The 16,602-nt window shown below is 34.3% G+C and overlaps 1 protein-coding gene across 4 annotated transcripts in view; it reads left to right on the forward strand.

The window, feature by feature from the left end:
- Window positions 1–16,602, forward strand: part of LOC109047365 (serine/threonine-protein kinase MARK1-like) — a 41,658-nt gene that overhangs the window by 2,766 nt on the left and 22,290 nt on the right. For all 4 annotated transcript variants that reach the window (XM_042748863.1, XM_042748860.1, XM_042748864.1 and 1 more), the window contains exons 2-3: window positions 11,185–11,388; window positions 12,320–12,373. In XM_042748863.1, the coding sequence (XP_042604797.1) occupies window positions 11,185–11,388; window positions 12,320–12,373 (258 nt within the window). The remainder of the gene's footprint in view (window positions 1–11,184; window positions 11,389–12,319; window positions 12,374–16,602) is intronic.

Raw genomic sequence — 16,602 nt, forward strand, 5'->3', positions numbered from 1 at the left:
TATTTGAATTGCTTGAACAGTTACTTGACTTTTTGGTCAGTTAATGCAATAATTTATAATCAGCTATTCTCAGCTCTTGAGGTCAACTTTCCTGCAGAGATTAGCTCCGACCCTGATCAAACACATCTGAACAAGCTAATCGAGGTGAGGGAGGTTGTGTTTGTTTTAGGTTTGGATTAGAGGTGATTAGTTTGGTAAAGGTTGTATGTAGATTGTTCGAGGTGTATTTCACCTTGGAATGAAAATTCTGTCATTAATTACTCACCTTCAAGTCGTTCCAAACCCGTAAGACCTTCGTTCATCTTCAGAACACGGATTAAGATATTTTTGATGAAATCCGAGAGCTCTCTGACCCTCCCATAGACAGCAACACAACTGAAATGTTCCCAGGTCCAGAAACGTAGCAAGGACATCGATAAAATCAGTGGATCAACTTCAGTTTTGCGAAGCTAAGAGAATACTTTTTGTGCACAAAGAAAATAAAAATAACGACTTTATTCAACAATTCTTCTCCCTCGAGTTACTTTCTTCTGCCATTTAGTAAGTATGCATGCACATGCATGATTTACCCTAAGCGTAAACAACGCTGATTACGCTGACTACGTTCTTGGGTACTCTCCAAAATGGCAGAAGACGTTACTCGGGGGTGAAGAATTGTTAAATAAATAATTTTTGTTTTCATTGTGCACAAAAAATATTGGAACGACATGAGGGTGAGTAATTATTGATAGAATTTTCATTTTGGGGTGAACTATCCCTTTAAAGTGGACACAGATGCGTCAATGCTGATAATCTCTTCTTATCGACTTTAATTGTTTGTTTAAGAACAAATCAAAAGCCAGTGGTGTGACCTTTGCTTTTAGGTCGCAGGCCATGGATAAACTATGTTCTGTAACTATTCCTATATCTTAACACTGCACTACTAGATTGATGAGAAAGTTCGGACCAGGATCCTGAAGTCAAAAATATACTCGACACAAATTCATTAAAGGGTTAGTTCACCCAAAACTGAAAATTCTGTCAGAAGAAATTATTGAATAAAGTCAATGCTTTTGTTTTCTTCGTGCACAAAAATCATTCTCGTTGCATTCATAAAATTACGGTTGAACCACTTTCATTTTCCACTGTGGTGCTGATTACAGAGCTCTTTGGAATGCAATACAAATGCTTCAGTTGCTTTGGTAACGCAAGTGTAATATAAACAGCGCTATGAACAATGTGTTTTTGGGACTCCTTTTTTATCTGATATTTACTTCGTTCAATAATAGAAAAAAGCACAACTCTTGAAGTGAAAAATAATTTTTTTAATAAAACTTATTATTTTGGTGGCACTCAAGTGTGCGAAAGAATATTACTTTCTTGTCACTATGAATATAGCGATACAACTTCACTGAAAGGGCTTTAGCATGTTGTGCTTTATCAGGCGTTACTTTACACTAGCATGGATGGACATTAGTATCCAAATACTCAAAATTTACAGATTGATTTGGACGATAGTGAGTTATGTGACCGACTTAATTTAAAATTCAGTAGAAATTATACACAACGGTATCCCACACTCTTTTGATTTATGGGTTGTAGAGCCGTAACTAACTATTATTTTGATAGATTATATTAATTGATTTCTTCAGTTAATCAGATTTGTTTGAATAGCATTGACAGCAGCATTGGTTGTCTCCTCCACCAAGTTTAAAGTTTATGGCCCACCCAACTCAGAAACTCTGGCATCAAAATTATCATTATTGTATTATTATTATTATTATTATTATTATTATGAGTTTCCCAGTAGTAAACACGACTTGAGAAGCATTCACGTCAAATTTCTGATAAGGAAACTCGTATTTATGATAATTCCGATAGCATGTGATGGTAGCATAAGAATAAGGGATTGTAGGAAAACACTGTGCTCGATACATTTTCCCCTTCAAGCCAAACTTACGTTTTTAGAGGGCAAAGTTTAAATCCTGTCTGGATAGCGAATACGTTTTCAACTACCTTTGGAAGCATTCAAAAGTAGACAAGCTAAAAAAATTTGACCCCATTCACACATCCACTTGTGATCGGTTTGACAAAAACACATATTAATTATTGATTATTTTCAGTTTTATGGATAGTTGTTGCTACCCTATGGTTAACTAACTTGTGATGCTATAGCTCCCCTTGTGGCCTCCCTGAGAATGCAATTCATGCTTGCAAGTGTGTAAACTTTACTGTCACATTTCAGAAAGCAGCCATGCATGAAATCGAGCCTGCTAGAAGTGTTTTTTTCCATTTGTGTACTTGCTTATAGTATGTTTCGACAACAGAGTATGGAAGTGAAAGTGATGCAGGGATCGAACAGAGCCATCACCATCAAAGCGAACGTGAGTCAGGGTGTTTTAGAGCGTTCTTGCAGATGCACATTGGAAGGCTTTCACTTTTACAACAGTTGCATAACAGTGGAAAGGCTGCAAGAGAAGGGAGTGCTTTTAAAGAGGCAAGTGTGTGTGTGTGTGTGGTTTTTTAGGGGTGTTTTTGCTGAGATAGTAGGTTGTGGGTATGTTTTTGTCCAGGCAGTTTGTTCATTGTCATGCTAAAGCAGGAATGCCGATGCTGCTGTGTCATGAAAGTCTGGAAAACTGCAGCTGTTTCATCTCATCTGTGTTCTTTTTGAGGGTTCACTATTTATCTGTGGCTTCTGATCAGATTTGAGCTGTGTTCCGAAACCAAGCCTGCGTTTTTTTGAGACGCAGTGCAGCAGAATGGAACTGAGTGCAGGTCTTTTTAAGAGTTTTAACTTCTTTTACGTGACATGGTGACTTAATGAAGTGATCATGGTGTGAGATGAGTAACAACAGTCAAAATAATGATGATCTTGAACCGAACTTAACTGACTGATTAGAGCTGAATGATGATGCCGTGGCAAATACAATATTAGGTCAATATATTTGGATAAAATATTTAATTGGTACTACTTGTATCAGTGTTCATATTTAACCAACATTGGGGTCATAATTTGCAGAAATTTTTTTATATAGGCTAGTTTTTTTTTAAGGTTTTGGGAATTCAAACTACTTGCATTGTGATTAAAAAGGTAAAATTATTGAATTAATTTATTTTTGCTTTTGACTTAACCACATGACTTTTTTGGTGGACAAGTTAGTTTTCTTTTTAAATAAGCAGTAAAGCCAGTTTTGTTAAAATATTATAATATTATTTGGTCTAATTTAAAGGGGTCATGTGATGATGCTAAAAATAACATTATTTTGTGTATTTGGTGTAATGCAATGTTCACGCTGTTTAAGGTTCAAAAAACACATTATTTTCCACATACTGTACATTATTGTCGCTCCTCTATGCCCCGCCTTCTGAAAAGCTTGGTGTGTTCTGATTGGCCAGCTATCCAGTGCATTGTGATTGGCTGAATAACTGAAGCGTGTGACACCCTTACCATATTTGGAAACACACAGCGTCTCCATGACATGCCGGCAGCGGCAACAATACTACAGCGAGGAAAAAAGTTATGTCTTCTCTCTTTGCGTATACATATGGACGGTGTTTTGCAAATCTTTCAACACAGTGATGTAGATTTGTGGGGGCATGTTTTAGGAAGGCGTGGTTCAGTCTTAACTTTTAGAAAGAATAGACTATTTCTTTGGGTTTGAGACTTTAATCTTTGCGACTTTGTGGATCTTCTATATGCACCGACAGCTTGTAACCCTCCAAAGACAAAATGGAAAACATATGACATATGGCGTCATATGACGGTTTAATTGAAATATAGGGTGATATTGTATTTTTTTGGGATTTGGGTTTAAGTGTTTATTTTGTTGTTGTAAGTTTAACGCGTTAATTAGTTTTGAAGAAGTTAATGGACTGGCCCTGCCCCCAGACCTGTACATTTCCTACAGTTTACTGTTGACAAATATGATGCAGGGCAACAACTCCATAAATGCAATTATGCCCTAAAATGTCTGTATGAGTTTTTGTCTCATATTGATATCATAAGTGATATCACACGAGCAGCGAGAGCAATATCACACGACTGCTGTTTTTTTTGTATTGAATGGGTGGAGTTGTGATGTTATGTTAAGGTTAAGTTTATGTGAATTTGTTAATATTATAGTGTAATATTTTAAACACAATATTGTGTTTTTGCTCAGTTTTGCCAACAAAAATATTACCTATAAAGCCACAGCAGAACTGTTGTGCGTCTCCGTGGGCCGTCAAATCAAATAAATAAAAGACTCATAAAAACATTTACCCCCATCTGCTGGCAGTTTTAGTTAGTTTCTTATTTAGAGTATCATTTCATTTTAAAAAAGGGGAAAAGGGGGGAAAAAACTTTGAAGGGATAATTAAAGGGATATTTATCCATAAAAACTTAAATTATGTAATAATTTACTCATAAATGACTTACTTTACATAATAGAAGGTATTTTGAAGACTTTTGGTGGTTAGGGTTATAAAGCTGTTTTGGTTTTAGAGGGTTTTTTGACTTACATTGCATGAACGAAAAAAACTGAGATGTTTCTCAAATTATCTTCTTTTTCGTGCCAGTTTACGTTGGGCCGTTTTAACCTAAACGTTTGTGTATTAAAGTTTATGTTGAGTCAAATAAAATATTTCTTTCTAAAGATACTATTTGTAATGTCTACTTAATACTTTCTCATTTAACACAAAAATAGCTTTAAAAAAAAAATAGCATTTTCACAGCCAAATGTAATTTGTGATTAATTAATCATGTAATTCACATCATGTAATTATGACAGCCCCAGTACATATATAGTGCAATCGTAAGTTTATATGTGTGTGTGAGTATATAGAAACGCATGACTGCATTAATAATTCAGAAGCAGTATTTTACAGAATTATTCAGTTTTGCCTGTATAGTCTTCTTTGAGTGCATAATCTGCTCCTGGGCAGCATTGGGTATCATGTGTTTGGATCATTCGATACCTCGCTGAGTCACCAGTTACACTGAATGCTGATTGTCAAGGCCTGGATTGGGCTTTCTGCCATTGTGCCATAAACGCTAGATAATGTGGATCCCAGTTTCGTTTCTTGAGGCTTCAGGAGTGACTTGTTCAGTAAATCACACGCTCTGAATGCGCGTTGTGTGGCAAGTTTTAGGAGTCCAGCCAGATTTGTTGAAAATTTGATGTTTGCTCAGGAAGATCACAGGGATGACACCAGCTCTGCTGACTGAAAATTGTCATATTTCAGTTATTAGCGGCCAGATTCCTCTGTGGCACGAGGTTGTGTTTCTTCAGAGCTCCGCGTGCGTGTTCTAATAGCTTCTTTGTTGAGTAAAAATGTGCTTCAGCTTTTTGTAATACTGAATTCTGCTTGCATTGATATCAAAAATAGTTTTCTGTTCAAGGCAAGGCATCACTAACACAACTCCCCAGTTGTCCTTGTTTAGGGGAGACGTGACCTTATTTGACTGCTAAGCTAGAAAATAACTGTCCATAAGAGAAAGTTGTCTTGACTCCCAGGAATGGCATGTGGTGGCAGCCAGCATGCATGTAGAAAAGAAAAAAACTCAAAGCAGGAAATGATATCATGGAGAGGACCCAGAAGACCCGCAAGATTGTGTGTCAAGATCAATAAGTCTCTTAAAGATAATTTGATCTTTTATGAAAAGGAAAGGTTATACAATGTCATGTGGTGCAATTCCCTGAAAGCCTAATGATATTCATGAATTAAAAAACTTTATAACTTGAAAATATAGCTAAAGTCTTAACTTTGAAAATGTTTGTATTTATAGTAAAAAAATAATAATAATAGTGCTTTTTCCTTGAAATTAAATTGAAACTTTTCTAGAAAAGGGCGTAATTGCAATTTTTTTTAAAATGAAAAATAAGTAGAATAATGTGGAAATCATACCAAAGAAAATGGACTTTGTCCTCTCAGTTAGAAATAAAAATTGTCTAGAAAAGAAGAGTAATTCGGTACTGAAATTCAGTAAAGTTTTACTAAATTCCAAGCTTTTATGCTTTTAAACCCCTCCATAATGCTGGACTCATAGACCATCATTACTGTAAACAAGGATGAGTTCAAATTAATGCCACAAATGCTGCTGATAAAGCTTAACATGCATTGAACACGTGACTTTCATGCCCTTAAACTAACCTTCACTGGAGGCAGTAAGACGGCGTATTGACCAGGGTGAATGGAGGAGATCTTTACTGGGTTACTTTAATGTCGTTGTGTGCGGTGAGGAACACTAGAGGAGACACAGTAATAGTAAGACCTCTAGAGAAGGTGTTTTCTCTAGTGTTAAAGCGACGCACATTGTTCCATTTATGTGTCATCGTGTTATAAAGCAAAGGTCACGCTCAGTTCACCAGAGTCTCAGGACTTTACTGTACAATGACTCAGCAGTTATTCACAACAGGCTCTTCCATTCACTGAGTTCTGGACACAACCTCGGTTCAGTTCAGTCAGTTTGTCTCGAAAGTAAGAACATTGTGCTTCTAGTCAGGGAAATGTGCTCTGTAGTTTTTGTAGTTTTTGTTAGGGATGGCTGAGAGACTCTTAAAGTTAATGAATTGGGGTGTGTAAAGTTTTAAAGCCAGTTTGAATGTCAGCATGGAAATGAAAATTCACAGAGTTTGCAAATACATTATTGTGAACAATTCATCCATGTGTATGTTTCAGATTTTAGTGTTTAATCAAAAATAGGTGAGATCTGTCACTATGAACATTTCATTGTGATATCAAATGAAAACCGGTACAAAATTTTGAACCCGTTAATATCTTAACTATTCATACTGGTTTGTAGAAAGTTAACGTGATTGTCGTAAAACGCGGTCTACTGTTGCTAAACTTCAGGATGCGCTTGGTATAAAAAAAAAGTTATTAAATGCACATTGGGCCTTAAAAGAGAACTTAATTCCATTCTCACATGCTGTTCTTTGTTCTCTTGTCTTCACCAGTTGCTTCAGGACTTTTTTCTTACATTAGTTAGTGTAGTATTAGTGTAATTTTGCTGTGGGACTGGTGTTTAGCATTATGAAATGTAGTATCCGCATCTTAAAGACCTCTTATTAGCCAGCTGTACATACATTTATCTGCGTTATTATGCAGAGAAACCTTGCAGCGCAAGCTATAACACAGGTTTCCTTATTCTTTCACTGTATTTCATTAAATATAAAGATATACATTTTTATCTTAACTATGTATTATTTATGGATCATTATAATCATGTTAATATTAAACGTTTTCATCGTTTACACACAATTATAACGCCACCGGAGTTTGTTCTTTGTGTGTACATGTGGTTTCAGTTGTTCCTACATTTATTTGTAAATTTAGCATGAATTTTAGCATAGAAAAATGATGAATCATGATTTGTTCATTAAAACGTTTGTATATAGACTTCTTTGCACAAGCGCTAGCGCTGGGCGATATTCCCAAAATCTTGTGTCGCGATATGAGGAATATCATTTCATGATAATGTTATCATGAATTAGTTGTTTTTGCTTTAAGTAAGGTCTCTGATATAATTATTCATATATTTATCTTTTTTTTTTTTTTTTGAAATTTCATAATTCTCATCACAAAAAAATACTAGCTAAAATGAAAAAAAAAAAGCTCACTGAAGACGAGTAAACAGTCAGCAATTAAATAAGAATAAGATTATAATTACAAGCAATAGGACAAAAAATACTGCAGTAAAACAAATAAATAAGAAACGCCACATACATTTTATAAAGTAATCAAATATATAAAAACATTGCATATTCTTCACTGTGTGAATTAAATGTTTGGAGACATTACTATTAATGTTTTTGAAAGAAGTTTCTTCTGCTCATCAAGCCTGCATTTATTTGATCAAAAATACAGAAAAAACAGTAATATTGTGATATATTATTACAATTTAAAATAATTGTTTTTAAATTTATTATACTTTAAATTATCATTTATTTCTGTGATGCAAAGCTGAATTTTTAGGATCATTATCACATGATCCTTTAGAAATCATTCTAATATGATGATTCATTATCAAAGTTGGAAACAGTTCTGCTGCTTAATATTTTTTTCAGAACATGTGATACTTTTTTAGGATACTTTGATGAATAAAAAGTAAAAAAAAAAAAAAAGAAGCTATGTTTTTAAAATAATAAATATTTTGTAATAACAATATACACTACTGGTCAGTAATTTGGGGTCAGTAAATTTTTTTTCTTTCTTTTTTTTTTTTAAATAAAATCAATACTTTTATTCAGCAAGGATGTGTTAAATTGATAAAAAGTGATAGTAAAGAAAATATTTTATTAGAATATATATTATTAGATTTTTATTTATTTATTTTGAATAAATGCAGTTCTTTTTAACCTTTTATTCATCAAATATATTAGACAGCAGAACTGTTTCCAACACTCATAATAAATCAGAATATTAGAATGATTTCTAAATGATCATGTGATAGACTGGATGTTACATGTGACACTGAAGGCTGGAGTAATGATGCTGAAAATTCAGCTTTGCATCACAGGAATAAATTATTTTTTTAAAGTATATTCAAATAGAAAACTATTATTTTAAGCTGTAATAATATTTCACAATATTACTGTTTTTTTCTGTATTTTTGAACAAATAAATGCAGGATTGATGAGCAGAAGAGTAATGTAAAATAGTAATGTTTCCAAACTTTTGACCTGTACTGTGTATATATATATATATATATATATATATATATATATATATATATATATATATATATATATATATATATATATATATATATATATATATATATACCTTCTTATTTAAGTTACAAAAGTGATTTAGTCAAGAACAGTGGGAGATTTTCTCTCTTTTGTTGTTTGATTAACATGAATGATGGACAGCTGTAATATTAGACTGCTGTCACTTTAAGAGCTGCCCGGATCCAATATACTGTTTCACGTTTTGACACGTACAAGTGTGTGTTTTTAACCATTTAAAGCCTATAAAGCAGCAAAAATAGCTCTGTTGAATACTCCTGCACTCTGAGCACCGTCTCTCAGACAGCGCGCACATATACCGAAATGAGTTCTCTTTCGCTGCTGATTGCATTTCAAGTTTTCGTAACAACGTAGCACAGCAATGTCACGTCAGCGTGTAACTGTGATAGAGACTAGGCGAAAATCTCTACCGATCGATTAATTTCTACCAGTTAAGTGTCTACCGGTATATCGCCCATCACTAACTCGTTTAATGAACAAGTCCCGTTATTTTACTGCTAAGGATTCAACGTTACCTGCTGTGCTGTACGCTGCATGCATTACACATAATGGCTTTGTTTTTTAGTTATGTCAATACAGTGGTTGGTGAGCTGAATGGTTTGAAAAGTCATTAAAAATGTATAAAACCAGCAGTTTTTTTGTTGTTCTCATTCTGAAAATATAAATAATTCACAGACCAGTCATATGTAAGCTTGTGTAAGCACTCTGTTTCTTCTTTCATAATAAGCAAAAAAGCAAGTCATAATAAGCAAAAAAGCAAGTAATAAGTAAGTCAAATAGTATTTACTGGATACGGGAAGTCATTTTCAACAAGGCTTTTCCATTCTTATGTAGCTTAAAACCAATCATATTCTTGTGGAGCTTAAAACCAATCATATTGTTTCATGACGTTCAAAATGAGGGGTTTTATGATGGCCAAAACAGATCAGATTTCGCAGTGTAGACACAGTCTCAGGTACATGAAGCTTCACGGTAGGGGTCCCAGCGCTCCACTGGTAATGGATTCTGTTGTAAGTGCTCTCTGTGGTTCAGGCTGAAGGTCTTCGCTCAGTTTCCACTTTGTCCAGTAGCTTCTGTATATTGACCGCCAGATTTTTACTGTGGTCTAGCTAAAGTTAACTAGCTCCAGTGCTTTCATCACATTGATGTCATTGTTTGACTGAGCTCAAAAAGGGCTGGAGCAACAACAGAACTAGGGAAGCAAAGGCCTTGAGGGAGTCTTTTACTGTGACACATTTCATTCACATAGGACTAATTGTGTGTGTGTGTGTGTGTGTGTGTGTGTGTGTGTGTGTGTTCAGAAACAGCCCGACTGGGTGAAATAGAATGCAGGGGTCTTGAAAAACTTTTAAAAGTTAAAACATTTTTAACGTCATGTGTTATCATGAAAAAATGCTCATGGCGTGAGATGCTGAAAAACATAGGGACAGAATAACAGCCAGACCCATCTGAATGTCTACAGATTCCTACAATTTAAATGTTTTACTGTAATTCTCTTTTTATTTTTTTTTGAAGGTGATGAGTTCAAACGTTCTGCTTAAATGGATGATAGCATGATTGTTATTCTTTAAAGGGGATTAATTTCATGGCTCCGGGGTCTTCTGATTGGTCCACTGTTTTTGAATTGACATTGTTGAGTGGCGCTGCGTGTAAAAGTTGATATTCGTTTAACTTAAAATCGGAGCACTCATGTGCAAGATGCTGCAAAAGATACAAGATGCGAATGCAATGGACATAGACATCCGTCTAGCGCCTGTTTACATAGAAAAGCAATTTAAAATTAGTGCATTAGTATAGAAGAATGTGTTCTGAGAGTACAAGTATAATACAAGTTACACCAGAATGTAATTCTAATGGAATGTTTTAAAAAAAAAAAGTTTTTATTATATTACACATTTTTGTTTGGCACAAATTTTATTTTATATCTATTTTAAACAAATATGTATTACTCACTCACCATTTAAAAGTGAATGCAGTCTGCCCTGTTATGGTCCAACCTGTTGTTTCAATGTTTTTTCATGTTGTTATGAGGTGTTGTAACTTGATTTTGTAATGCAGTTTTTGTAGACTAAAAAAGTAATTAAATAAAAAAATTTAAAAAAATATACATGCATATATTTACATTTGATTTGATGACTTTAAAATTCCACAATTGAAATTAGATGTTATTTAAATAATTTCAAATATCATATGTCAATGTTATTTTTAATAATAGTTTAATTATATATATATATATATATATATTGGAAATTTTTTTGTTTTTAAGTGTTCTGTGAAGGATTATGTTTTGCTTGTAAGGAGAATGTTTTAATTTTTGTAAGGCTTTACTGAACATATGTTTAAGTGTGATTGCATTTATTTTAAAATAATAAATAATTAAATAGTTTTTTTGAAAAACTTGTTACACTGCAAGATTCTGTTTTTGTGTACATGTAATTTGAATTGACCGCCCTTTCCTTCTGTCTCTCAGCTCACGTCTGTCGATGGCTACACGGACACACCAGCACCACCCACAAAATCAGCGAGTCGACAGAGTCTCCCTCGCTGCCGCAACTCAGTGGCGTCCATCACAGACGAACAACCTCACATCGGGAACTACAGACTCCTCAAAACCATCGGCAAAGGGAACTTTGCTAAAGTCAAACTTGCCCGCCATGTTTTAACAGGAAGAGAGGTGAGCAGACACATATTTATTGTTATATATATACTGGTGTTTTCAAACGATTAATCGCGATTAATCGCATCCAAAATAAGTGTTTGTTTACATAATATACGTGTGTGCACTGTGTATATTTATTATGTATATAAATACACACACATACAGTATATATTTAGAAAATATTGACATGTATTTACATGTATATATTTATAATCATATGATTTATATTATATATAAATTTTTAAATATATAAACATAGCATATTTTTCTGAAATTTTTTTATTATTTTGTGTTTTTTTATATTTAAATATTTAATTGAATGTGTGTGTATTCATATATTATGTTAGCAAAAACTTTATTTTGCGGATGCGATTAATCACGATTAATCGTTTAAAAATGCTAATATATACAGTAATAATGCTGACACTTTTGCTACATTATCGTATTTGGAGGACAGAAATCATTTGAAATTGTCTTGACACTTCATTTTTCATAGATACATATTGTGATTATTTTAAAAATAAAACTTTCAAATAATAACACCGCAGTCCTTAGGAATGGATGTAGATTCAAAGCCAAAGAAATTGGTGTGTAAGTGGTACAGACTATGCGTTTCCATTTACAAACATAACTCAGAAAGCATATCACATTATACATTTATCCTGTTTAACTCTTGACTCTCGGTTCTCCCTCATTCAGGGAAGCGGAAGAGATTCTTTTGAGTTTTAAAATAAAGACACTTACCTAGTGCTGGAAACAGCATGCGTTATTTAACAGCCTGTACGTCAGAACACGCTCCAGAGAAACTCCAGATTATGTAAGAAATTGAGCCGTTTTGCTCTGACGCGGGGAGGCATGATGATGCAGATGCCCCATAGCCTTTAGATATTTAGATAGGAATCTATAAATATACACATTTCACAGTTACACTATATTTCTTTTTCAGGTAGCGGTGAAGATCATTGATAAAACACAGCTCAACCCCACAAGTCTACAAAAGGTGAGACCTCAGTGCCTTGAGACGGTTTAATGTTATTTTGCAGTGTTAAATCTTAAACATGTTAAAAATGTCTCATTTTCTTTGAGCAAATACATGTTTGTGACGTTCTTTGCACCCTGTTGCCTATGTTTTAAGATATATAGGCCTACAAGCACATTAGAAATCTGGGTTTTGAAGCTCACATTAGTTGTGAGATTTTTTTAGGGGTGCACGATAAATATCGGCCGATAATTAATGCACATCTTTAATTACGCTGGATTTGCGCAGCTTGTCAGTTAACAACGGCTCTGTGCAGTAACAGCTGCTCTATGTGAAATCATGCACCTGATGGAATTTACCGCTGATTAGAGAAACAGCTGACGAGAAGCGCATTGATTATCGGCCGATATTTAGCTATCTAAAATCAATTAATTATTTAATCCTGTAAATCTTTTGTGCTCTAAACTCTCAGTAAGGTTGCATTTCATGTGCATTTGACCAAGGGTTTTTAAGATATCTGTTTGATCACAAAAAATGTGGTCGTTATAGTACAGCTGAACTAAGTGTACTCAAACAGAAACAGAGGACACAAGGTGTGTTTATCCATAGATTGTTATAATATCTGTATCTGTGCAGTTCTTTATCATAAATACAGGGAGGGAGCAATCGGTTTCCAGTTTATGTTATTGTAAAGTTTTCGCTGTGTTCACCCCTTATCACACAACAGCTGTTTCCTCCAGCGAAAATCTAGCTCTTAATACATATGAACACATACTTTATAAAACAATCATGTGGCTATTTTCATTTGAAAATTTCATATTTAATATGAAAATTTTTTAATTGAATTTTTTATTATTAAAGTTTTTAAAGTGAATGTTTAATGAATGTGGTAGACATATGTATATATGTATATATACATGTATATATTTTTTAAATATATTAAATGTTCTTTAATGTTAACCTTTGTTTTATTAAATTTTATTTTTTTTTTGGCTCCATTTTTTAAAAGTATCGGTTCAGGCACCGTTATGGCACCAGTACCATCGATTTGGCACCGGTATCGTAAAAAACCCAATCGATACCCAACCCTATCCAACATAAATATCTGCTGAACTGCTTGATAATAGCAGTCAATATAGGGCTTGCCTTTTTGTCTTGGAGCAGAAAATGTCAGAGTGGCTGTTTCTTGGCTTTTATAAGCAGCGATGACCTTAAAGAGAATGCCGCAGCCTCCCGTGATGAGATCAGAGCTCATGCAAGAGGAGAAATCCTCAGTCTTAGAGTCCACTGAACATTTTAAAGCAATATTCACGTCCATTCTCTCCTTGCAGTACAGTCAGTGATTTCCAAAATCCCAAAGCTATCATAAAATGACGTTAGCCGATGACTGGCTCCCTCAGAGGGTCATTTTCAGTGTTGAGCGGTGGGATATTTGTAGAAGCGTGACATTTTCTTCATACCGTTTCCATTAGTGGGGTTACTGTTAAAGAACCCATTAAACGCCTTGGCGAGCATAGATTTCATAGATTTAAGATAAAATTTTGAGAACCGCTGACCTAATGGATTTGCGAAAATGCTTTGCGGAAAGAATACGAATAATTTTCCCCATCTCCCATCGTTCATTAAGAGCAGCTGAGGGTTTTGGATTTCCAAGCGAGTCTTGAATAAATTCCCTAAGGTTTATAAAGGCGCGGTCCTAAACAAGACATCACTAACATTTGATGAAGGGTTATTAATGAAGGGATTGCACTGGCATCAGTTGGCTTCAAAACGACTTTCAAGGGCGTCAGAATGACGTTTGGCATTCGCTGTCCATGCTTTAACACCTCTCTGTTAAATAACGTCATTTTTGTTATTTTATATATTGATGTAGCTCAACTGGAAGACCATGACGAAGGTCATGTGACCGTTTCCCAGAAAACACATTAATTAGATTTTGTTTTGGATAAGTATCTTCCAAATGAATGAATGTATGTGAAGTTTTGTTTCCGTACAGTCATCTCATTTGAATATTTTAACGAGGCTTGTCCTCCATTGTTTGACTGAGTGTGCACATTGGCATTGCGTGAACAGATGGACAGCGAGGTTGTCAGTGAAACCTGTGCTGATCACTGTTACCTCACGTTTCGACAGCAAGATTAATGACTTCATGGTGAGGCACACACACACACACACGATGTCAGAGTTTGTCTGTAAATGTGGTTGGTTTGCCTCCTCCCCCAACAGGGAACGTCCAGGTACTTTATCACATTGTTAATCGCCTGGCGTCATAAGTGAATTCTCTTCCAGTACATTTATTCATCCAGTATTTCAGTATTCAACAATGAAAATAACAGCTGCATGCTGGCTCTGCTGGAATCTTACCCAGCACAGAACAATCAGGGTTTTTTCCTCAGTTGTGGAAACCTCTGCATGCAGTTAATTGCTATCGGCTAACCTCCGCGCGGCCGAGAGCATTCCACACGCTCTGAGTCATTGCACTTTTATGAGCTCCTACTATACAACCAGCGTTTGTTGGCTTCTCAAATGCATTCCCATTTTGAATAATTAGTAAGCCCAATCTGATGACTTTTGTGTTTTCTGTGCTGATTTTGGAGGGAATAACTACAGCTAGAGTTCTTTTATTGGTAGCTGAAAATATAATAAAATTAGTCAAAATCTTGTCTAATAATAATTTAATGAAGGGGACATGGCATGATTAGTATATTTCATATTATTTGAAACCTGAGGCAATTTTTGAAAAATATTAGACGGAATTTCAAACTTTTATTCATGTATAATTATATTGATGTTCATTTGTTTTTACCAAACACCACACAGTGACAATTTTAGATGCAAAAGATGTATTTGCCAAACAACTATTGCTGGAAATGTTATTAAATTAACTCTCTATAAAATTGTATTTTATTTAAATTATTAAGGTAACATTCCTATTCAGGATATAGTAGCAGTAATATGTCTTCGGTGAAATTTTGTATTCCTCAAACACACACACTCTTTCGTACAATTCATAACTCTGCCACAAGGGCGGCCACATTAGCAAAATTTTAGTGAAATATCGCAGGCAAAAAGGTCTATCATCTGCTGAATTCTTATTAGAGTAGCGATGTATGAAGCACAGCTCAAACAAAAGTCATCTTCAAACCAAGCAGCTTTCTTTTGGTCAACAAAGCAAAGTCATGTGACCAACTTGAACCCAATTCACGTCAGAAATCTTTCGTAAAATTCCTGATTCTGTGCATTCTGACTAGATTCTAGTCTTAGGACCCACTACAGGAAATGACACGCTTGTCAGTGTGTGACTGGAATGTCGCTGTGGTTGTTTTTAGAAATATGGCTGTAAAAATAGAAGCTCGGGCTCCTCTGCTGATTATTTACCAGAGCAGACTGCCAAGAAAAAACACAGCTTCTCTCTTTTTTTCCCTTGATTTCCCTTTTTCTGCCTTCTTTGTGTTTGCCTCCAACTGTTCAGAGGACAGTGAGGACACATTCCACGGGACAGAGAGAGGTCAGAGGTCATCGCTGCTGTGCTCATAAGATCTTTTACAACCTTTAATATGTATTGTTTATTAGAGAAGAAAATAATTAGTTTGTCTCGTTTGTGCCGCTATAATACGTGCACTTTTTTGCACATGCTGTTTTAATTGCACAGTTACATCCATCATTAAATTAGTCTTCTGAAAATGTGATCACTTTTTACTTTTAAACTAATAAATTCTAATTAAAACTATATATATATATATATATATATATATATATATATATATATATATATATATATATATATATATATATAGTGAAATACTATTTGCATACTGTTTATTCTCATTATGCAAAATAGTAAGACATAAAGGGCATGCCTTAAAGAAAAGGGGTAAAAAATAGTTTTAAATTAAATTAAGCAAATTAATTTTGCCTCCATATTTCAAACTCTGTTATAATAATTTAAAATGTTATTTGTTGATTGAAGACAAAAAATGACGGTTGCAAGTATCTCAGTTGCAAGTCATTAAGATATGACTATATTATCTATAGATTAAGCATCTTTTTTTTTTTTTTTTTTTTTGCCTTAATCAACAAATTTTGAATACGGTTGAATAGTTCAGCTTGGTGAATTCAGTCAACACTGCAATTCGTGTAAAAATTGAGAACATAAGATAAGGTCCAAATGAGACTGGGATTGATGTAGTTAAAACATCTACTTGTTTCACGTTTGATAATAATTTATATCTACATATCCAATAGTTCCT

This window comes from Cyprinus carpio, chromosome B22, assembly GCF_018340385.1.
Source record: "Cyprinus carpio isolate SPL01 chromosome B22, ASM1834038v1, whole genome shotgun sequence".
Taxonomy (NCBI): Eukaryota; Metazoa; Chordata; class Actinopteri; order Cypriniformes; family Cyprinidae; genus Cyprinus; species Cyprinus carpio.